Below are 24,327 nucleotides of genomic sequence, written 5' to 3'. Positions count from 1 at the left end.
ATTGCATTTTCATTTCATTTCCATTTTCATTGCAGTTTCAAGCACAGGGCAGGCCAAACAGCTCATTTCAATTTCATTTAATTTCATTCCCATTTCCAATGCAGTTTCAAGCACAGGGCAGGCTAAACAGCTCATTGCATTTTCATTTCATTTCCATTTCCATTGCAGTTTCAAGCACAGGGCAGGCCAAACAACTCATTGCATTTTCATTTCCACTGCCGTTTCAAGCACAGGGTAGGACAAACAGCTCATTGCATTTTCATTTCATTTCCATTTCCACTGCAGTTTCAAGCACAGGGCAAACTCGCCAGAACTCGCGGATTAGGTAACCAAGGCCCTTAACAAAACTGCTGCAATAGAATACATTACATATTAAAGCATAGGAGTATAATTAGGCCATTCGGCCCATCGAATTTACTCCGCCATTTGATCGTGGCTGATCTATTTTTCCCTCTCAACCCCCTGCCTTCTTCCGTAACCTTTGACACCCTTACTAATCAAGAACCTATCGAAGATAGACAAGAAGCTGGAGAAACTCAGCGGGTGAGGCAGCATCTATGGAGCGAAGGAATAGGTGACATTTCGAGTCGAGACCCTTGCTCAGACCTATCAAGAACCTATCAATCTCCGCTTTAAAAATACCCATTCTTTTGGCCCCCACAGCCGTCTGTGGCAATAAATTCCACAGATTCACCACCGTCTGATTGAAGAAATTCCTACACATCTCCATTCTAAAGGTAGGTCCGTTTATTGTGAGGCTGTGCCCGCTGGGCTTCAGACTCTCCCACTACTGGAAACATCCTCTCCATAACCATTCTATCTGGGCCTTTCTAATCCTGTCCAACCCCCAAGGCCATTCTGTCTGCCAACTGGAAGATGAGCCAATTAGGGAATGATTTGCCACAAAACAGTCACTCGTTACTATAGTTACAAAATGATTCCTTTCACTAAAACTGCCAGACTTCTGTATCACAAACCAGGTACTGCAAAACTCAGGTAATAATCCAGCACCCTCGGGACTTTGGCTGGGCCACTTTTTCTGGATAATTGGATGTCACTTCCATCCCAACAAGTACAACATACAAGCCCCGCAGACCCTGGCTCCAGTTGCAAACCTAACCACATTCCCGACACAAGTGTTGCGTACTCTGGCTGCACAGCTGGTCTGTACAACTTGTAGATACAAGGAACGGCAGATGCTGGTTTACAACAAAGTGCTGCAGTTACTCAGCAGGTCAGGCAGCATCTCCGGAGAATGTTTAGGTAGGGAACCCGTCTTCAGACTGATTGTAGGTAGACAAAAAACGCTGGAGAAACTCAGTGGGTGAGGCAGCATCTATGGAGAGACGGAGTGGGCGACATTTCGGGTCGAGACCCTTCATCAACCCCAAAAGGTGACGTTTCGGGTCGAGACCCTTCTTCAGACTGATTGTGGTCCTTTAAGAAATGGTCCGGTCAGAGCGAGAAGTCTACCTGGATCAGTCTGGTCCCAACCTGAACCTCTCTCTCCCTTTCCTTGCTCCTTTACTCATCCTCTCACCTGGTCTCACCCCTTCCCCTCTCTTCTTTATCACTTCACCACTCTCAGTCCTGATGCTAGATTGCAACCCTAAACATTAACCATTACTTTCCACCCCAGATGCCGAGTTCCTCCATCAGATTGTTTGTTGCAAATGTTATAGAGTCATAGCCCATCTTGCCCACACCAACCAACATGCCCCATCTACACTAGTCCTACCTGCCGGCGTTTGGCCCATGTCACTCTAAACCTGTCCTATCCATGTACCTGTCTAAATGTTTCATAAATGTTGCAATAGTACCTACTATCGCTTTCACACAGAATTCTCTGCCTCAGAGGGTGGTGGGGGCTGGTTCTCTGGATGCTTTCAAGAGAGAGTTAGATAGAGCTCTTAGGGATAGCGGAGTCAGGGGATATGGGGAGAAGGCAGGAACGGGGTACTAATTGGGGATGATCAGCCATGATCACATTGAATGGCGGTGCTGGCTTGAAGGGCCAAATGGCCTATTCCTGCACCTATTGTCTATTGTCCTTCAAAATAATTAAATGGCACAATGGTGAAGTATATGTTCAGCTTTTGTTTCCAAACACACAGAAAAACTATGCAAATTCAATTTAAAATTAGCGAAAATGGAATAAGGAGATTTTCCTTTAGTTCCAGTCTGCTTTTTACCCATCCAGCTTTAGTGAATGTACTCTAGTTAGAGACAGACGGCGCTGCTTTCTACACTATCGGGACAAGTAGATGCCTCTCCTTCAGACGCCCACGTGTTATTTTGCAGGACTCCAGAGAGGATTAATACTCTGTCAATAACCAATCTCCTAAACTGATGAATATACCATCAAGTTCCACGCAGAGGATTTCTTATACTCCAATGCCACTGTGTATAAAGCACCATTAACATCAAGGTCAAAAGACATAATGGAAGAATTATGTACGAGTGAACCCATTAAATTCAACTGGTACATTTGATGATTTACAGCACCCAATCCAATCATCCATAACTGGAATAGCTTTTTATATTAACAAACTGTCCGAAATGGCCGTTGGGGATCATTGAAAATCATGTGATCATCAAAGCTGCCTGTCTATTAGAATGATTTCATTGGGGCTGTGATTTATTTTTAATATTTAATTAAGCTCACCAGTGATAGTTCCTCCATTAATAGCTTTAGTGGCGTGTTTCATACCGTTCTGCTCTCAGCATGGGCAGAGACAAAGCTTTTAACAAAATGTGCAGGAAGGAACTGCAGATGCTGGTTTAAACCAAAGAGAGACACTTAAAATACTGGAGTAACTCAGCGGGACAGGCAGCATCTCTGGGGGGAATGAATGGATGGCGTTTCAGGTCGAGAAGAAGGGTCTTGGATACGCTAGAGGAAGGAGACATGTTCCCCATGTTGGGGGAGTCCAGAACCAGGGGCCACAGTTTAAGAATAAGAGGTAAGCAATTTAGAACGGAGACGAGTAAACACTTTTTCACACTGAGAGTTGTGAGTCTGCGGAATTCGCTGCCTCAGAGGGCGGTGGAGGCCGGTTCTCTGGCTACTTTCAAGAAAGATCTAAATAGGGCTCTTAAAGATAGCGGAGTCAGGGGATATGGGGAGAAGGCAGGAACGAGGTACTGATTGGGGATGATCAGCCATGATCACATTGAGTGGCGGTGCTGACTCGAAGGGCCGAATGGCCTACTCCTGCACCTATTGCCTATTGTCTATTGAAACGTCACCCATTCCTTCTCTCCAAAGATGCTGCCTGTCCCACTGAGTTACTTCATCATTTTGTGTCTATCTTAAACCTCTAACAAATAAGTAAATGGCTTATTGGTGCACACTTTCAAGACTCAGTGAATTTAACACCTTGCCCATTGTACAATATCATCTGTACCTCCGAAACAGGGCAATTTACAAGATAAAAGAAGAGGAACATAGAAATAAATGAATACAAAATACCACATCTGGTTAATTGTTTAAGAAAGAACTGCAGATGCTGGAAAAATCGAAGGTAGACAAAAATGCTGGAGAAACTCAGCGGGTGAGGCAGCATCTATGGAGCGAAGGAATAGGCGAAGGAATAAACCCCAAAGGGTCTCGACCTGAAACGTTGCCTATTCCTTTTCTCCATAGATGCGGTCTCACATCTGGTTAATTAATATGTTCATGTCATAAGAGCAGAATTAGGCCATTCGGCCCATCGAGTCCTCCACCATTCAATCATGGCCGATTTATCATTCCATCTCAACCCCATTCTTCTGCCTTCTCTCCTTAACCTTTGACATCTTTACTAATCAAGAAGTTGTCAATCTCCACTTTAAAGATACGCGTTGACTTGGCATCCACGACGTCTCTGACTAACGAAATTAGTCCTTCTTTATTTCCTCATCTCCTTTCAAAACGTACATCCTTTTATTCTGAGGCTGTTCCCTCTGGTCCAAGACTCTCCCACCAGTGGAAACATCCTCTCCACATCCACACGATCCAGGCCTTTCATTATTTGTTAGGTTTCAATGAGGTCCCCCCCTCACATCCTTCTAAACTCCAGCGAGTACAGGCCCAGAGCTGTCAAACGCTCATCATATGTTAACCCACTCATCCCTGGGATCATTCTTGTAAACCTCCTCTCGACCCTCTCCAACACCGACACATCCCTCCTCAGATATGGAGCCCAAAACTGCTCACAAAATCCTAATTGCAGTCTGACCAGTGCCTTATAATGCCTCAAACTTACATCCCTGTCTTTATATTCTTGGCCTCTCGAAATATTGTGTTTGCCTTCCTTACTACTGATTCAACTTGAAAGCCAACCTTTTGGGAATCCTGCACCAGCACTCCCAAGTCACTTTGCACCTCTGATTTTCAGAATCCTCTCCCCATTTAGAAAATAGTCTACGCCTTTATTCCAACTACCAAAGTGCGTGGCCGCACACTTTGCTACACTGTAATCCATCTGCCACTTCTTTGTCCACTCTCCCAACCTGTCCAAGGAAGTCCTTCTGCAGAGTCTCTGCTTTCTCTACACTACCTGCCCCTCCACCTCATGCACGCAATTCCCCAGTTTAGAAATATTCGTTCATTTTTGCAAATTAACAACAGCGCAAACAGGAGAGTCCTAATATCATAACAAGTACTCGTTCAGACACAAGCACATATTCCTACTGGTAAAAATAAATAATGTTAATGTCCAAATTGCAAATCTGCCTCAGTTTTGCGAACCTGCAATATATACATTACTGTTTGCAGCGTTGCTTAATACTGTTAATCATAGAAACATAGAAATTAGGTGCAGGAGTAGGCCATTCGGCCCTTTGAGCCTGCACTGCCATTCAATATGATCATGGCTGATCATCCAACTCAGTATCCCGTACCTGCCTTCTCTCCATACCCTCTGATCCCCTTAGCCACATCTAACTGCCTCTTAAATATAGCCAATGAACTGGCCTTGACTACCCTTTGCGGCAGAACGTTCCAGAGATTCACCACTCTCTGTGTGAAAAAGGTTCTTCTCATCTCGGTTTTAAAGGATTTCCCCCTTATCCTTAAGCTGTGACCCCTTGTCCTGGACTTCCCCAACATCGGGAGCAATCTTCCTGCATCTAGCCTGTCCAACCCCTTAAGAATTTTGTAAGTTTCTATAAGATCCCCTCTCAATCTCCTAAATTCTAGAGAGTATAAACCAAGACTATCCAGTCTTTCTTCATAAGACAGTCCTGACATCCCAGGAATCAGTCTGGTGAACCTTCTCTGTACTCCCTCTATGGCAATAATGTCCTTCCTCAGATTTGGAGACCAAAACTGTACGCAATACTCCAGGTGGGGTTTCATCAAGACCCTGTACAACTCAAGATTCAAGATTCAATTTAATTGTCATTTGGACCCCTTGAGGTCCAAACGAAATGCCGTTTCTGCAGCCATACATTACAAACAAATAGACCCAAGACACAACATAATTTACATTTTACATAAACATCCATCACATCGCTGTGATGGAAGGCCAAAAAAACTTATCTCTCCACTGCACTCCCCCCCCCCCCCCCCCCTCCGATGTCAGAGTCAAAGTCAAAGCCCCCGGCTGGCGATGGCGATTGTCCCGCGGCCATTAAAGCCACGCCGGGTGGTGCGAGGTCGCACACCGGGTCTTGGTGTTAGAGCCCCCGGCGTGCGCTCGCAAAGTCCCGCGGCCATTCCAAGCCGCGCGGGGCGGTGATGTCAGGCCCCGCTCCAGGAGCTCTTCAACCCCGCAGCTCAGGCGGGAGAAGTCACCGTTGCGGGAGCCCTGAAAAGCGGTCTCCCTCCAGGGACCCGCAGGCTCCCGGTGCCACCGTCCGCCAGACCCGCAGTTGCAGCCTCCGAATCTCCGGAGGTCGGGCCGCAGCAGCAGCAGCGCTCCACCACCGCTCCACCCGCTCCGGACTCGGCCAGCTCCGCGACGGTGACGGTGAGTCGTCAGCACCAGAGTCCCCGGTCTTCTCCTGTTGGAGGCCGCTCCTCGTTGCAGCCCAAACGATAACGGAGACCCGACAAAGAAAAGGTCGGGTCTCCCGTGCAGGGAGAGATTAAAGGTTACCCCCTCCCTCCCACCCCACCCCCACACACACACCCCAACAAAAAAGAACAAAAACTACATAAAAATATAGACAAAAAATAATAAAAACGCGGACGGGCTGCAGAGGCCGCTGCTGACGAGAGTCGCGCCGCCTACCGAACTGCAGTAGAACCTCCCTGCTCCTATACTCAAATCCTTTTGCTATGAAAAATAACATACCATTCGCTTTCTTCACTGCCTGCTGCACCTGCATGCCTACTTTCAATGACTGGTGTACCATGACACCCAGGTCTCGCTGCATCTCCCCTTTTCCTAGTCGGCCACCATTTATATAATAGTCTGCTTTCCTGTTTTTGCCACCAAAATGGATAACCTCACATTTATCCACATTATACTGCATCTGCCAAACATTTGCCCACTCACTCAGCCTACCCAAGTCACCTTGCAGTCTCCTAGCATCCTCCTCACAGCTAACACTGCCCCCAGCTTAGTGTCATCCGCAAACTTGGAGATATTGCCTTCAATTCCCTCATCCAGATCATTAATATATATTGTAAATAGCTGGGGTCCTAGCACTGAGCCTTGTGGTACCCCACTAGTCACTGCCTGCCATTGTGAAAAGGACCCGTTTACTCCTACTCTTTGCTTCCTGTTTGCCAGCCAGTTCTCTATCCACATCAATACTGAACCCCCAATGCCGTGTGCTTTAAGTTTGTATACTAATCTCTTATGTGGGACCTTGTCGAAAGCCTTCTGGAAGTCCAGATACACCACATCCACTGGTTCTCCCCCTATCCACGCTACTAGTTACATCCTCGAAAAATTCTATAAGATTCGTCAGACATGATTTACCTTACGTAAATCCATGCTGACTTTGTCCAATGATTTCACCACTTTCCAAATGTGCTGCTATCCCATCTTTAATAACTGACTCTAGCAGTTTCCCCACTACCGATGTTAGACTAACTGGTCTGTAATTCCCCGTTTTCTCTCTCCCTCCCTCCCTTCTTAAAAAGTGGGGTTACGTTTGCTACCTGCCAATCCTCAGGAACTACTCCAGAATCTAATGAGTTTTGAAAGATTATTACTAATGCATCCATTATTTCTGGAGCTACTTCCTTAAGTACTCTGGGATGCAGCCTATCTGGCCCTGGGGATTTATCGGCCTTTAATCCATTCAATTTACCCAACACCACTTCCCGGCTAACCTGGATTTCACTCAATTCCTCCAACTCCTTTGACCCGCGGTCCCCTGCTATTTCCGGCAAATTATTTATGTCTTCCTTAGTGAAGACGGAACCAAAGTAGTCATTCAATTGGTCCGCCATATCCTTGTTCCCCATGATCAACTCACCTGTTTCTGACTGCAAGGGACCTACATTTGTTTTAACTAATCTCTTTCTTTACACATATCTATAAAAACTTTTGCAGTCAGTTTTTATGTTCCCTGCCAGTTTTCTTTCATAATCTATTTTTCCTTTCACAATTAAGCCCTTTGTCGTCCTCTGCTGGTCTGAATTTCTCCCAGTCCTCCGGTATGCTGCTTTTTCTGGCTAATTTGTACGCATCATCCTTCGCTTTGATACTATCCCTGATTTCCCTTGTTATCCATGGATGTACTACCTTCCCTGATTTATTCTTTTGCTAAACTGGGATGAACAATTTTTGTAGTTCATCCATGCAGTCTTTAAATGTCTTCCATTGCATATCCACCCTCAACCCTTTTAGAATTAATTGCCAGTCAATCTTGGCCAATTCACGTCTCATACCCTCAAAGTTACCTTTCTTTAAGTTCAGAACCATTGTTTCTGAATTAACAATGTCACTCTCCATCCTAATGAAGAACTCAACCATATTATAGTCACTCTTGCCCAAGGGGGCACGTACAACAAGACTGCTAACTAACCCTTCCTCATTACTCAATACCCAGTCTAGAATAGCCTGCTCTCTCGTTGGTTCCTCTACATGTTGATTTAGATAACTATCCCGCATACATTCCAAGAAATCTTCTTCCTCAGCACCCCTGCCAATTTGATTCACCCAATCTATATGTAGATTGAAGTCACCCATTATAACTGTTTTGCCTTTGTCGCACGCATTTCTAATTTTCTGTTTGATACCATCTGCAACTTCACTACTACTGTTAGGTGGCCTGTACACAACACCCACCAGCGTTTTCTGCCCCTTAGTGTTTCGCAGCTCTACCCATACCGATTCCACATCCTCCAAACTAATGTCCTTCCTTTCCATTGCGTTAATCTCCTCTCTAATCAGCAACGCTACCCCACCTCCTTTTCCTTTCTCTCTATCCCTCCTGAATATTGAATATCCCTGGATGTTCAGCTCCCAGCCTTGGTCAACCTGGAGCCATGTCTCCGTGATCCCAACTATATCATAGTCATTAATAGCTATCTGCACATTCAACTCATCCACCTTATTACGAATGCTCCTTGCATTGAGACACAAAGCCTTCAGGCTTGTTTTTACAACACTCTTACCCCTTATACAATTATGTTGAAAAGTGGCCCTTTTTGATTTTTGCCCTGGTTTTGTCTGCCTGCCACTTTTACTTTTCACCTTGCTACCTATTGCTTCTACCCTCATTTTACACCCCTCGGTCTCTACGCTCACACATTTAAGAAACCCTTTCCCTTTAACTCCATCCTCCACTATCCCATTCGACACCCCACCCCCCTTATTCAGTTTAAAGCCACCCGTGTAGCAGTGGCAAACCTGCCTGCCAGAATGCTGGTCCCATTGTTAAGATGCAATCCGTCCCTTTTGTACAGTTCCCCCTTACCCCAAAACAGATCCCAGTGATCTAAGAATCTAAATCCCTGCCCCATGCACCAGTTCCTCAGCCACACGTTCAGGTCCCATATCTCCCTGTTCCTGCTCTCGCCAGCATGGGGAACAGGAAGCAAACCGGAGATAACAACCCTGGGTTCTGGGTTTTAAACACAGAACTGATTTGGAAACAATGCATTTACCTGTGAAGTAAACTGTTTAGCAATCTTCCCACTGCAGCGACAAGATACTCTGAAAGGCATACAGGATGCAGCCTCTTCACTCCTGGGATTAGGTAGCTTTGCAAGTGAAGGTGGTTCCTCCATCAGCGCATCGTCCTGACTACATCCTTGATGAAGTGAATGACTGTGTCCTGTTTGAGCTGCATGAGGTTTATCCACCTCTAGCTTTGGCCTTTTGCTTTGGCCACTCTCCTGCTGTATTGACCGTTTAATCCCAGTTTCTGCAACCTCCAAACTACATTCCTGTACTTTGTCAAGATTCCAAAGGGACTTCCATTTGGAAACAACATCCAGCCATTTCTGAGGCTCCCCGATCACATACTTTGAGATGGCATGAACACCTTTACCTAAGAATTGGAAAGAAAAACTTATTCACATTTTCTTGTGCAACATACAGTTCAACTCACATGTGGAAAACTACAAATCAAATAAATGCATTCATTAACCAAGATTGGTGAAACACAATTTTTACAACAGGCAAGTTTAATGAACCTGCCTTAATGTCAACTCCCTCAGATTACATAACACTTGCCGATACACCTTTACAAGATCATTTTGTTTCTACATGGCTAACATTAGAACTACCAGAACTTACAATGACTGAAATCCACAGAATACACTTGCATTTATTTCACTCTGGTTACTATCGCAGATATGCATTTGTCTGTCTGGTCTCTTTCCCATTTCCCACATGGTTGCAATAATCGTATGTCACTATAACGGGGAATATTTTCCCGAGCAGCAGGGTGGCTATTAATCTGATCCTGTCTTCACATTATAATATCCAAATGTTAGAATGGTGGCTGTGTGGAATGAGCTTCCAGTGAAGGTGGTGGAGGTAGGTTCGTTTTTATCATTTAAAAATAAATTGGATAGTTATATGGACGGGAAAGGAATGGAGGGTTATGGTCTGAACGCAGGTGTATGGGACTAGGGGAGAATACGTGTTCGGCACAGACTAGAAGGGTCGAGATGACCTGTTTCCGTGCTGTAATTGGTATATGGTTATATGGTTATCAGATTATAATGAAAAATCATGGATGATTAATTTTACATGCTAACCCAGGTTGTAATTAGCTAGGATGGCACGGTAGCACAGTAGTAGAGTTGTTGCCTTACAGCGCCAGAGACCCAGGTTTGATTCCGACCACATGTGGTGTCTGTGTGGAGTTTGTACGTTCTCCTCATGGGTTTTTTCCCAGATCTTCGGTTTCCTCCCACACTGCAAGGACATGCAGGTTTGTAGATTAATTGACTTGGTATAAGTGTAAATCGTCCCTAGTTTGTGTAGGGTATTGTCATTATGCAGGGTTCACTGGTTGGTGCATCCTCGGTGGGCCAAAGGACCTGTTTCCATGCTGTATCTCTAAATTAAACTAATTCAGCACCTATCAGGGACTAGATCTGCTGCTCAGTCCATACAGCTCGGACAATTAATCTTAATCAATGAGATTTCTCAACTTGCGCTTCCAAGGTCACCAGCGTTTAATTTAAAAGACAAACCGCCTAAAATGCTTTAATGTGTCAGGATGTTGGTGTCGCTGGCAAGGTTAGCATTAATTGCCCACCCCAACTGCTCTAGATTTTGTGAAACGCCTCCATGAACTGCTGGGGGCAGCATCTGTGGAGGTAATGGGATATTCAACATTTCAGGTCCTGATGCAACGACTTAAGCAGAAAATTCGACGTTTCCCCTTGATTGACCTGCTGATATCTTCCCACAGTTTATTAAATAGAGATGATGGTTTCCTCTGGGTGCTCCGGTTTTCACCCACATCCCAAAGACGTGCAGGTTTGTCGCTTAATTGGCTTCTGTAAATTGTCGCCAGTGTGTAAAATACTAGTGTATGGGGATCGGTGGTCGGCGCGGACTCAGTGGGCCGACGGGCCTGTTTCTGCACTGTATCTTTAAACTAAAATATCTTTAAACCGCACTTTCATGGGGAGAATGTACAAACTCCAGACAGACAGCACCCGTGGTCGGGATCGAACCTGGGTCTCTGGCGCTGGACGAGCTGTCAGGCAGCAACTCTACCGCTGCGCCACCATTAAGAATTGGAACATAGAAACATAGAAAATAGGTGCAGGAGTAGGCCATTCGGCCCTTCGAGCCTGCACCGCCATTCGATATGATCATGGCTGATCATCCAACTCAGTATCCCATCCCTGCCTTCTCTCCATACCCCCTGATCCCTTTAGCCACAAAAGCCACATCTAACTCCCTCTTAAATATAGCCAATGAACTGGCCTCAACTACCTTCTGTGGCAGAGAATTCCACAGATTCACCACTCTCTGTGTAAAAAATGTTTTTCTCATCTCGGTTTTAAAGGATTTCCCCCTTATCCTTAAGCTGTGACCCCTTGTCCTGGACTTCCCCAACATCGGGAACAATCTTCCTGCATCTAGCCTGTCCAATCCCTTAAGAATTTTGTAGGTTTCTATAAGATCCCCTCTCAATCTCCTAAATTCTAGCGAGTACAAGCCGAGTCTATCCAGTCTTTCTTCATATGAAAGTCCTGACATCCCAGGAATCAGTCTGGTGAACCTTCTCTGTACTCCCTCTATGGCAAGAATGTCTTTCCTCAGATTAGGAGACCAAAACTGTACGCAATACTCCAGGTGTAGTCTCACCGAGACCCTGTACAACTGCAGTAGAACCTCCCTGCTCCTATACTCAAATCCTTTTGCTATGAATGCTGCAAACAAAGTGTTTCAGTGGAAGAGGAAATTAATGTTTAGCATTGTGGATGGAGTGCCAGTCTGGCAGGTTACTTTGTCCTGGATGGGGTTGACATTATTCAGGTCTTTGGGGAGCTACGAAGTTTAATGATCAAAAGACACAATAAATACAGATCCAAATTTTGGAATCCATATTTCAAACCTGCTTTGAAGAAGCATCATTGTTATGCTAGCCTTGTCCCACGGCGTGAGTCCATTCCAAGAGCCCTCCCGAGTTTTAAAAAAATCAAACTCGTGGTAAGCACGGAGAATGAACGTAGCGGGTACGTCGGAGCTCGGGGACGTCTCTTAGCGCTAACGGCAGGTACTCGGGAAGACTCGCTAATGGCAGGTAAGCACAGGAAGACTTGGGAAGATTTTTCAACATGATGAAAAATGTCCACGAGAGCCCCGAGTACCGACGAGTGGCCATTACCGTAAATCTCCGAGTTTGAATCAGGGCAAACTCGGGAGAACTCTTGGAATTAATTCGTACCTAGGGACAGGGTTTAATTGTTTTAATTTCATCATACTAATTATGTACTGTAGATAGGATGGAAATTACGATTTTATGTTCATATATGGTTTATTCCAGCCCAGTGAATTGATCAATGGCTAACACTACAATCCCAAGTGACTAATCTGGCAAAATATTAATGGCAATGCACCGACTGGGTTATATTAAAAAAATTCCAATGATTTACGTTCAAATAAAGAATTCATCCTTCCTGGAGTCTGATCATGTTCCTATTATAGCAAGTTATTGATTCTTTGTATATTCAGAATTTGAGCCCTTTAACTTTTCTTGCCTCTTGACTGAAAATACAGATCATCTACAAAGTAAAAAATGCTTGTTACGTTTTGGTTTAGTTTAGAGATACAGCGCATAAACAGGCCCTTCGGCCCACCGGGTCCACGCCGACCAGTGATCCCCGTACATTAACACTATCCTACACCCACTAGAGACAAAATAAAATTCTGCCATTTAACAAGCCGCAACCCTACAAACCTGCACATCTTTGGAGTGTGGGAGGAAACCGAAGATCTCGGAGAAAACCCACGCAGGTCTCGGGGAGAACGTACAAACTCCGTACGGACAGTCCGGATCGAACCCGGGTCTCCGGCGCTGCAGTCTCTGTAAGGCTGCAACTCTACCGCTGCGCCACCGTGACCTATCTAGACTGCATTTGTCTGCAGAACCCTGACCCAGTACCTCCTTAACAAAGCAGACTTTAAGTTTACTTCCATCAACTTTTCAAAATTCACGTTCCGTTGTGAATTGCTCTGACTTATGAAATCCTTCCTTTGGCATTTCCAGGCCTCTACCCATACTCTCCCAACTCCTTTCCCTTCTGAAGAAGTGTCTCGATCCAAACCGTCACTATTCCTTCGCCCTCCCCTAGATGCCCCCCCCCCCCCCCCCCCCCCCCCCCCCCCCCCCCCCCCCCCCCCCCCCCCCCCCCCCCCCCCCCCCCCCCCCCCCCCCCCCCCCACTGAGTTTATCCAGTATTTTTGTCTACCTTCCCTTCTTGGCTGTTCTTTCTAAGTATTGAATAACCCCAGATTTCAGTTCCCATCCTTGGTATCGCTGTAGCCACAGTCTCTGTAGTCCCAGTTATATCACGCACATTCACGCCCATGTGCGATTCATTCATCTACCTTATTGCAAATTCTCAAAGCCCTCAATTTTTCTGCCATTTTTGCTCATCTCCTTCCTGCCTTTTGCTTCCCCTCATGTGTATCTCTGCATAGGTTCCCATTCTTCAGTTCAAACCTCCTCGACGGCACATATACAACGTCACAAAAAGCATCGGTCCTGAAGTTCCATCCCTCCCAGAAACAATTCCGTTTTGACCAAGCGTAGGCTTGGCGATCATTTCGCCGAACACCTCCGCTCGGTCCGCATTAACCAACCTGATCTCCCGGTGACTCAGCATTTTAACTCCCCCTCCCATTCCGAATCCGACCTCTCAGTCCTGGGCCTCCTCCATGGCCAGAGTGAGTCCCACCGGAAATTGGTGGAGCAGCATCTCATATTCCACTTGGGCAGTCTGCACCCTACAGCTTAAACATTGAATTCTCCAATTTTCGGTAGTCCTTGCTGTCTCCTCCCCTTCTTAGATCTCCATCAGCCCTCGGGCTCCTCCTCTTCCTTTTTCCTTTCTTCTCCCCGCCCCCCCCCCCCACCCTACATCAGTCTGAAGAAGGGTTTCGGCCCGAAACGTTGCCTATGTCCTTCGCTCCATAGATGCTGCTGCACCTGCTGAGTTTCTCCAGCACTTTTGTCTACCTTCCATTTTGATTCCCTTCCCTTTACAGATGCTGGAATCTGGAGCAAAACACAAAGTTCTGGAGGAACTCAGCCGAGCAGGCAGCATCTGTGGAGGGAATGGAGAGGCAGCGCTTTGTGTCGGGATTCTTTTTCAGAATGAGCAGAGCAGTCGGGGAAGAAAGCTGGAAAAACAAGGTGGATACAAGACCAATATGTTTGCAGCCACACAAGGATATTTTCTTTATGGCACCAGTTAAAGAAAATAATTGATGTCAAAGAAAGATTTGAATTCCATATACCCACAATGGCAATATCAAATTCAGATCAAAGTATTAGAAGTATGAGGAGTTTGGAAGAATGAGGGGAAACCTCATCAAAACTTACAGAATAGTGAAAGGCCTGATAGAGTGGATGTGGAGCGGATGTTTCCACTAGTGGGAGTCTAGAACCTCAGAATAAAAAGACGTACCTTTGGAAAGGAGATAAGAAGGAATTTCTTTAATCAGGGGGTGGTGAATCAGTGGAATTTACTGTTACAGACGGCTGTGGAGGCCAAGTCATTGGATATTGGCCCGTTTGCGGGGTTCGGTGAGCCGCGGGACTGTTTGTGCCATCGCCCGGTGGGGTATCGCCTCAGCGCAGAGGGAGAAGAGGAGGGAAGAGACTGCAGCCGTAAGATTTTTGCCTCCACCACAGTGAGGAGGTGCTTGGAGGACTCACTGTGGTGGATGTTAATTTGTGTTTATTGTTGTTTATTATTGCACGAAATTTCGTTCAGACCGTAAGGTCTGAATGACAATAAAGGTAATTCTAATTCTAATTTTTAAGGCAGAGATAGATAGATTCTTGATTAGCACGGGTGTCAGGGGTTATGGGGAGAAGGCAGGAGAATAGGGTTGAGAGGGTAAGAGAGGCCTAATTCTGCTAATTGAAGGGATGAAAAGAATTGTCATTCGTGACTGGAACCTGGATCGCACTGCTAGTAGGCAGTAGAGGCTGGTTTTCGCACAGTACCCTCAAGAACCTTTGAACCTTTATATGCGGAATCCGAGGAAGAGTCTCGGCACGAAACGTCACCCATTCCTTCTCTCCAGAGGCGCCACCTGTCCGCTGAGTTACTCCAGCATTTTGTGTTTAAACCAGCATCTGCAGTTCCTTCCTACACATTATATCTGGTGAACTGTGTTCATTTCAGATTGGATCATCCTGCTGTGGGAAGGATGGATTAAGCTGGGAAGAGTGCAGACTTAGAGGATTTTGCCAGGACTATAGCTAAAGGGAGAGGTTGAGCAGGCTACAACTCTATTCCTTAGAGCGCAGGAGCCTAATTGGGGTAATGGGATGAGGATCAATGGAAGTTTATGGATATATTTAAGGCAGAGACTCAGATAGACAGATTCTTGATTAGTACGGGTGTCAGGGGTTACGGGAGAAGGCAGGAGAATGGGGTTAGGAGGGAGAGATAGATCAGCCACGATTGAATGGCGGAGTAGACTTGATAGGCCGAATGGCCTCATTTTGCCCCTAGAGCTTATGATCTGCTAAACGTATGAACTTATGACTTCAGCACTTTGTTTTTTTTTGTATCTTGTTTTTTCCTTGTTTCTATTTAGCCTTCTTTATGGGTTTGTTATACCTGGATAATCAGCCGGCATCTACAGTATTTGATATATTGCAGCAAAGAAAATTAATTTGGAAAAAAGGCGAGACATGCAAACGCCACCTAGCTGCCAAAAAATCAATGTTAATATCAGACATACTAATGAAAGTCATAAAGATCCCGCGTAGCACCTCTATGTCTTGGCAGCTGGAACGGCGGGAGCTTTTCCACCAGCAAAAACAGTCGCTCGGCACATTTCAGACTCTTTATCCTTTTTAAATCTGCGTCAGCTGTGAAGAACACCTTGCCTGATATCTGCTCCACCTACAAGCACAAGGGAAGACAGACAAAGACCAGTAATTATTTTGCCTTTACCCTTGACCCTAATTTCTCTCGTGTTTTTGCTCTCTCACAACAACTTTCTGTGAAATATATTAAACTTAAATATTTTCTGATCCATGGTACACCCCAGCTCCTGCAATGCTCACTGGTTGCAAAGAGCTGGGATAGAGGGCACGTCTGGTGCCATACAGCCAGCAATACTTATAATACAACCTTGGAAATGGGGCAGGCTGTGAATGACAATAGACAATAGGTGCAGGAGGAGGCCATTCGGCCCTTCGAGCCAGCACCGCCATTCAATGTGATCATGGCTGATCATAGCCAATCAGTACCCCATTCCTGCCTTCTCCACATATTCCCTGACTCCACTGTCATTAAGAGCTCTATCTAGCTCTCTCTTGAAAGTATCCAGAGAACCGGCCTCCACCTCTGAGGCAGAGAATTCCACAGACTCACAACTCTGTGTGAAACAGTGTTTCCTCGTCTCCATTCTAAATGGCCTACCCCTTATTCTTAAACTGTGTGGCCCCTGGTTCTGGTCTCCCCCAACAGCGGGAACATATTTCCTGCCTCCAGCGTGTCCAAAGATACCCCCTCATTCCTTCTAAAACTCCAGATGAAATATATTAAACTTACTACCCCCCGCTCCTGCAATGCTCACTGGTTGCAAAGAGCTGGGATAGAGGGCACGTCTGGTGCCATACAGCCAGCAATACTTATAATACAACCTTGGAAATGGGGCAGGCTGTGAATGACAATAGACAATAGGTGCAGGAGGAGGCCATTCGGCCCTTCGAGCCAGCACCGCCATTCAATGTGATCATGGCTGATCATAGCCAATCAGTACCCCATTCCTGCCTTCTCCACATATTCCCTGACTCCACTGTCATTAAGAGCTCTATCTAGCTCTCTCTTGAAAGTATCCAGAGAACCGGCCTCCACCTCTGAGGCAGAGAATTCCACAGACTCACAACTCTGTGTGAAACAGTGTTTCCTCGTCTCCATTCTAAATGGCCTACCCCTTATTCTTAAACTGTGTGGCCCCTGGTTCTGGTCTCCCCCAACAGCGGGAACATATTTCCTGCCTCCAGCGTGTCCAAACCCTTAACAAAATTTGTTTCAATAAGATACCCTCTCATCCTTCTAAACTCCAGAGTATACAAGCCCAGCCGCTCCTTTCTCTCAGCATATGACAGTCCCGCCATCCCGGGAATTAACCTTGTAATCCTACGTTGCACTCCCTCAAAAGCAAGAACATCCTTCCTCAAATGACCCCAATGACTATGTAACAGATTATCTCTACGATATTCTATTAGATATTATAAGATTTTGCAAGAAAGATGCATTTGCACACCATCCATGCCAGATAATAACAGTGGCAAGTATGTAAGACAACAGTTAAAGAACATACTTTTCTGTGTCCTTTTAGTAAACCAGCACCTGCAGTTCAACAATGCTAATGCCTGTCTAAGGCAAATATTAAATACAAATATTTTGTAAAGGTGGTAGGAGCTCTTAAATTTTGCATGAAATTCAATTTTGAAACATACACAAATCATTTAAAAAATATACAGATTTTTTAAAAGATTAAGTTACTACAGGTGCACAACCTTTTATCCGAAAGCCTTGGGACCAGACACTTTTCGTAATTCAGAATTTTTCGGCTTTCGGAATGGAAGATTTTTAGCTTAGATTTTAACGGCTGGCGCAGTGGCAGTTTGCGCCTCGATCCCGGCAGTTACTCGATCGCGAGTTTGAGTCTTCAATGTAGTTTTTTCTTGCAGAATAGGAGAGAATAGGGAGGGTTAGGCTGGGATCATTCTCTGCGAGATAATCTTAGTGCGGGAGACAAGTGTAGGAGAGATGTACTGACTGTGTGGGCAGAACTTTGGAAGTGATTGCCCACCATTCTCAAAAGCCGCTGTGTCTCCCTGTCCCTCAAACTCCAGAGGAATCCGCTGCCCGATGCGCCGCTACGGCGACAAGTGGCAGTTTGCCCACAGCCCGAGCTGCGCCCCTCATCCGCAACCCGGGTTCCTCTGGAGTTGGAGCGGGGCTGGGCTAGAGTTGTTGCTGGCTGTGAGTCTCTGGGATCTCCGTGCTTGCAGTGGGCCTGGGGGTCGGTGTCCCAATGAGGGGGCGCAGCTCGGGCTGTGGGCGAACTGCCACTTGTCGCTGTAGCGGCGCATCGGGGAGCGGCTTCTGGTGGTCCTGACGTCTCTCGGCTCCTGTCCAGGGGGACGGCCGGAGACGTCAGGACCAACAGGAATCCGCTCCCCATTGGGCCGCTACAGCGACAAGTGGCAGTTCGCCCACAGCCCGAGCTGCGCCCCCTCATCCGCAACCCGGGTTCCTCTGGAGTTGGAGCGGGGCTGGGCTAGAGTTGCTGCTGGCTGTGAGTCTCTGGGATCTCCATGCTTGCAGTCGGTGTCCCGTTGGTCCTGATGTCTCCGGTCACCCCTCTGGACTGGAGCTGAGACTGGGAACTGTACCGCCCTTGCCCCCACCCTCTGCAACTGCAAACAACTCCACAGTTCCCAGTCTCAGCTCCTGTACAGGGGGTGGCCGGAGACGTCACAGCCGGAGCTGCGCCCCCTCATCCGCAACCTCAAGACCAAGACGCACCTTGCACACCATCAGCTTCGGTCCCTCTGGAATTGGAACGGGGCTGGGCTGCTGCTGGCTGTGGGTCTCTGGGATCTCCGTGCTTGTAGTGGGCCTGGGGGTCGGTGTCCCGTTGGTCCTGACGTCTCCGGTGACTGGCACTGGCTCCGACGTGAAGACAGTGCAAAACCCCCGCGCCGGTGCAATGGGCGGGGAGCTGGAGAGGGGAGGGAAGGGGTCACACACATGGCCGGGAAGCAGAGGGGTGTAGGTGGGGTGAAACTTAAGGGAGCGACAATTTGCTGCTGCCTGCCCGCTGAGTTAAAAAGTTCTCATGCAACACTCACGATACACTGTGTATCGTGAGTCTACCGTGGGAACTTTTTAACTCAGCGGGCAGACAGCAGCAGATTGTCAATTATTAACTCTCCCGCGCAATATACCCTCACCTTCTCTTTTATGAATGGGGATTTAGTTCCCCTTTCTTCGAGGACCGACCGGAGGTTCCGCTGTCACCTCTGCGGGCCGCCCTCGGTGAACGTTTTCAAGGACCTTTCTTCAAGGACTGAAAAAATGTTGCTATTTGGAGGTTTTCGTTATTTGGAACTTCGGATAAAAGGTTGTGCACCTGTACTATGTAATAGAAACATAGAAACATAGAAATTAGGTGCAGGAGTAGGCCATTCGGCCCTTCGAGCCTGCACTGCCATTCAATATGATCACGGCTGATCATCCAACTCAGTATCCCGTACCTGCCTTCTCTCCATACCCCCTGATCCCCTGAGCCACAAGGGCCACATCTAACTCCCTCTTAAATATAGCCAATGAACTGGCCTCAACTACCCTCTGTGGCAGAGAGTTCCAGAGATTCAGCACTCTCTGTGTGAAAAAAGTTCTTCTCATCTCGGTTTTAAAGGAATTCCCCTTCATCCTTAAGCTGTGACCCCTTGTCCTGGACTTCCCTAACATCGGGAACAATCTTCCTGCATCTAGCCTGTCCAACCCCTTAAGAATTTTGTAAGTTTCTATAAGATCCCCTCTCAATCTCCTAAATTCTAGAGAGTAATACCAAGTACATACGATGTATATATATATGAATGTTTTCATATGGATTCACACACTGAACTTTTTGTTCTCATTTATTATGTTGTTTACAGGGTACTATGTTTACATATTCTGCTGCTGCAAGTAACTTTCATTATTCTATCCGAGACATATGACCATAAAATACTATTGACTCTTAACTACTACATTCTTATGAAGGACTTCAAATCAACTTTCTCTATAAACCAGTCACTTCTAAATTACTTCACACTTACAAATTACTTATTTATTGAGTTATAAGCATTCTTCACTTCTAATGGAAATGGATTTCACCATGTGATGACTGGAAAATCAGTGGTAGTATTTGTCTTAAATTGCAACTTTATCTGATTAAAGGCAAATTTGCATCCCACCCACAATATGCTCTGTTACCAATTTTTAGAATACCTCTCTCACCACCCGCCCCATCTTTCTCCAACCTCTCTCCCCCACTCTCTCTGTCTCTTCCCCTCTCTCTCTCTCTGCCTGTCTCTGTCTCTGCCCCTCTCTCTGTCTTTGCCACTCTCTCTGCCTGTCTCTGTCTCCGCCCTCTCTCTCTACCCCTCCTCCCTCTCTAGATGCGCCTGCGAGTTGGGGGCTATGCATGAGTGGATAGGGAGGGGATGGGGTAAAAGGAGTGAATTAATAATATTAATATAATATCAAGGGGGGTGGTAAGTGTGTATGTGTGTGGGTGTTGGTTAGTGTTTGGGGGGTGGTTATTGTGTTTGTGACGCTGCAGGCCGCCCCCCCCCCCCCCCCCCCCCCACCCCCCCCACCCATCACTCATGCCTTCTCTCCAGAGACGTTGCCTGTCCCGCTGAGTTACTCCAGCATTTGGTGTGTCTATCTTCAGTTTAAACCAGCATCTGCAGTTCCTTCCTACACATTATATCTGGTGGACTGTGTTCACTTCAGATTTAATCACCCTGCTGTGGAAAGGATGGATTAAGCTGGAGAGTGCAGACTTAAGGGCCTGTCCCACTTGGGCGTCATTTGTGCGTCACGCAGGTGGTGCGCGAGGATTTTAGCGTAATGCGTGCGTCATGCGTCGTGACACGTAAATGATGTTGCGTAAATGATGTCGCGTACATGACGCCCAAGTGGGACAGGCCCTTTAGAGGCTGTGCCAGAACTAGAGCTAAAGGGAGTGGTTGAGCAGGCTCCAACTGTAAGATTGGAAACATATAAGATTGTTAAGGGTTTGGACACGCTAGAGGCAGGAAACATGTTCCCGATGTTGGGGGAGTCCAGAACCAGGGGCCACAGTTTAAGAATAAGGAATAAGCCATTTAGAACGGAGACGAGAAAACACTTTTTTTCACAATCTGTGGAATTTTCTGCCTCAGAGCGGTGGAGGCCAGTTCTCTGGATGCTTTCAAGAGAGAGCTAGATAGCGGAGTCAGGGGATATGGGGAGAAGGCAGGAACGGGGTACTGATTGGGGATGATCAGCCATGATCACATTGAATGGCGGTTCGAAGGGCCGAATGGCCCACTCCTGCACCTATTGTCTAACTCTATTCCTTAGAGTGCAGGAGGCTAAATAGGGGGTTAATGGGATGAGGGTCAGTGGAAGTTATGGATATTTTTAAGGCAGAGATAGATAGATTCTTGATTAGTGCGAGTGTCAGGGGTTATGGGGCGAAGGGAGGAGAATGGGAGGAGAATGGGAGGGAGAGATAGAGGGAGGGGAGGGAGGGAGGGTCTTGAATTGTCATTGTCTCTACTTTATGGATATAGTGCAGGTTTGGCTAAATAGGGGTGGTGTGGGGGGTAGGGGTCCATCAGTGGTCATGGAAGTTAGGGAAATTGCCGGGTAAGGCAGAGATAGATAGATTCTTGATTAGTGCGAGTGGAGGGGTTATGGGGCGAAGGGAGGAGAATGGGAGGGAGAGATAGAGGGAGGGGAGGGAGGGAGAGATATTTTGAATTGTATTCTGTCTTTACTTTGTGCACTAGTCATGTCTCTACTATTTATTTCATTCCTCTTACATGTTTTTCCTCTACCTGCTAAATTTTTGTAAGTTGTCCTTGAGACTCTTGAAAGGCGCCCATAAATAAAATGTATTATTATTATTATTATATAGTAGAAATGTTACAAAATTTTGAGATTTAAAAAATCAAGTCTGTAATTTATCCCATCAGATAAAGCATAAAAATAAGTTTAATTTGATACTTAATTCACTTTCATATCTCAAATATTAAAAAAGTTATGGCCATTTTCATACTCGGAAATTAGCATCTTGTTCCCTATTGATTTTTTATGGACAGAACAAAAAAGCTGTGATCGTGGACAGTCAAAAGCCCATAACCTTCTTAAAAATTAAGAAAACTGAATGAAATTTTCAGTTATCGTAGATTGAACCATTCTGAAACAAATATAAAATAATCTTACTTGGATGACCTGAAATTAAAGCATATAATTAGTTAGTTACCCAAGTGTAGCTAATTTCAAACTTCAATTACTAGATCTAAACATCTATCCATTTCTTAATAAATGATTAACATTTTTAAATAGCCCAAGTGTCCAAATAATATTCATAAATAATTCACAATAAAACATGATTTTTAAATCTAATTTACATCAATTTATAGGCCAAATGGAAGGAATTTAGTGTTCAATAGAGCAGCCATGATTGAATGGGGGAGTAGACTTGATGGGCCGAATGGCCTCATTCTGCCCCTATCACTGATACAAACAAAGAATATAAAGGACATTTATTATCACATACACCCATTGGTGTAGTGAAAATGGACTTTTGAGGGAAGGGACGAGACGGGGCGCGGTCACAGACGAGGATGCGATGGGGCGAATGCGCGGCCCCGCGGCCTGGAGCGGGCGGGAACGAGCGGCGCGGCCTCTCTCACCTGGCGGGCGGGCAGCCTGGCGCGCACCTCCCGGGCCAGGAAGCGCTCCAGGCCGCGGCTGGCCGTGCAGAAGTAGCGGGCGGCGAGCGCGGGGTCCGGGGAGGCGGCGGCGGGTGGTGACGGGGCCCGGGGCCTGTCCTCTGGGCGATGCATGGCCGGGGTGAGCGGGCGGAGCGGGGCCGTTGCCGGGGTGACCGGGTGGAGCGGGGCCGTTGCCGGGGTGACTGGGCGGGGCCGTTGTCGGGGAGACCGGGGCCGTTGCCGGGGTGACTGGGCGGGGCCGTTGCCGGGGTGACCGGGCGGAGCGGGCTCGTTGCCGGGGTGAGCGGGTGGAGCGGGGCCGTTGCCGGGGTGACGGGGCCGTTGCCGGGGTGACGGGCGGAGCGGGGCCGTTGCCGGGGAGACTGGGCGGGGCCGGGGAAACTGGGCGGCGGTGGCGCGCGGGCTGAGGGTTTGAAATTCAACTACCGCCAGCGCGCGGCCCTGAGGGAGAGGAGGAGGAGGAGGAGAGGGAGAGGGAGGAGAAGGAGAAGGAGAAGAAAAATAAAAATAAAAAGAAAAGAAAAGAAGGAAGAGAGGAGGAGAAGAAGGAAGAGAGGAGGAGGAGAAGGAAGAGAGGAGGAGGAGGAGGAGGGAGGAGGAGAGGAAGAGGGAGGAGGAGAAGGAGGAGGAAGGAGGAGGAGGAAAAAGGAGAAGGAAGAGGAGGAGGAGGTGGAGAGAGGAGGAGGAGGAGAGGAAGGAGAGGAGAGGAAGAGAAGAGGAGGAGGAGAGGAAGAGGAGAGAGGAGAAGAGGAGAGGAAGAGGAGAGAGGAGAAGGAAAAGGAGGAGGAGGAGAAGGAATGGAGGAGGAGAAGGAAGAGGAGGAGGAGAAGGAAGAGGAGGAGAAGGAAGAGGAGGAGGGGGAAGAGGAGGAGCAAGACGAGGAGAGGGAGGAGGAGAAGGAAGAGGAGGATGAGAGGAGAGGGAGGCAGAGGAGTGGAGGAGGAGGAAGAGGAGGGATTTATATCAGGGGAGGATGACAACACTGGGGAGTTGAAAGGGGGGGAAGAGGGAAGAGGAGGGAGAAGGGGCGAGGAGAAGAGGGAGAGAGGAAGGAAGGGAGTGGATGAGGGTGAAGGACAAGGAGGAGGGCAAGATTGTGGAGTGGGGATGGTGGAGTTTACACCAGGTGATGTAACTGTGGAGGGTGTAGGAGGAGGAGAGATCGGGGTGAGGGTGGGGAGGAGAAGAGAAGGGGGAGGACGAGGAGGAATACTTGTGTATCGGATAATGAATAGAGTGAAAGGCCTGGATAGAGTGGATGGTTAGTTTAGTTTGGAGAAAAATAGAACGGTCTAGGACAAGAGGGAACAGCCTCAGAATAAAAGGACAACCCTTTAGAGAGGAGATGACGAGGAATTTCTTTAGTCAGAGGGTTGAATTCTCTGCCGCAGTGGTGGTGGAGGCCATCACTACATATTTTTAAGGTGGATATAGATAGATTCTTGATTGGTGCAGGTGTCAGGGGTTATTGGGGAGAAGGCAGGAGAATGGGGTTGAGAGGGAGAGATGGATCAGCCATGATTGAATGGCGGAGTAGACTTGATGGGCCGAATGGTCTAATTCCACATGAGCTTGTGAATTCAATTTGACTTGACACCCGTCATCTTATTGATATGACAGATTATGATCAGGGATGTAATAAGGTGCTGGAGTAACTCAGCGGGTCAGGCAGCATCTGTGGAGAACATGGATAGGGGACGTTTC

General features: G+C 47.0%; 1 protein-coding gene across 1 annotated transcript in view; it reads right to left on the bottom strand.

The window, feature by feature from the left end:
* Positions 1-22,749, bottom strand: part of thumpd2 (THUMP domain containing 2) — a 49,093-nt gene extending 26,344 nt beyond the window's left edge. The window contains exons 1-3 of the mRNA XM_055665990.1: positions 22,582-22,749; positions 15,874-16,006; positions 9,053-9,438 (exon numbers count right to left, since the gene is read on the bottom strand). Of these exons, the coding sequence (XP_055521965.1) occupies positions 9,053-9,438; positions 15,874-16,006; positions 22,582-22,734 (672 nt within the window). The 5' untranslated portion in view covers positions 22,735-22,749. The remainder of the gene's footprint in view (positions 1-9,052; positions 9,439-15,873; positions 16,007-22,581) is intronic.
* Between the last annotated feature and the right edge of the window lie 1,578 nt (positions 22,750-24,327).

This window comes from Leucoraja erinacea, unplaced genomic scaffold, assembly GCF_028641065.1.
Source record: "Leucoraja erinacea ecotype New England unplaced genomic scaffold, Leri_hhj_1 Leri_167S, whole genome shotgun sequence".
In the NCBI taxonomy this organism is placed as follows: Eukaryota; Metazoa; Chordata; class Chondrichthyes; order Rajiformes; family Rajidae; genus Leucoraja; species Leucoraja erinaceus.
Note: the sequence above shows the minus strand (reverse complement) of the source record. Positions and strands in the feature narration are given on the sequence as shown.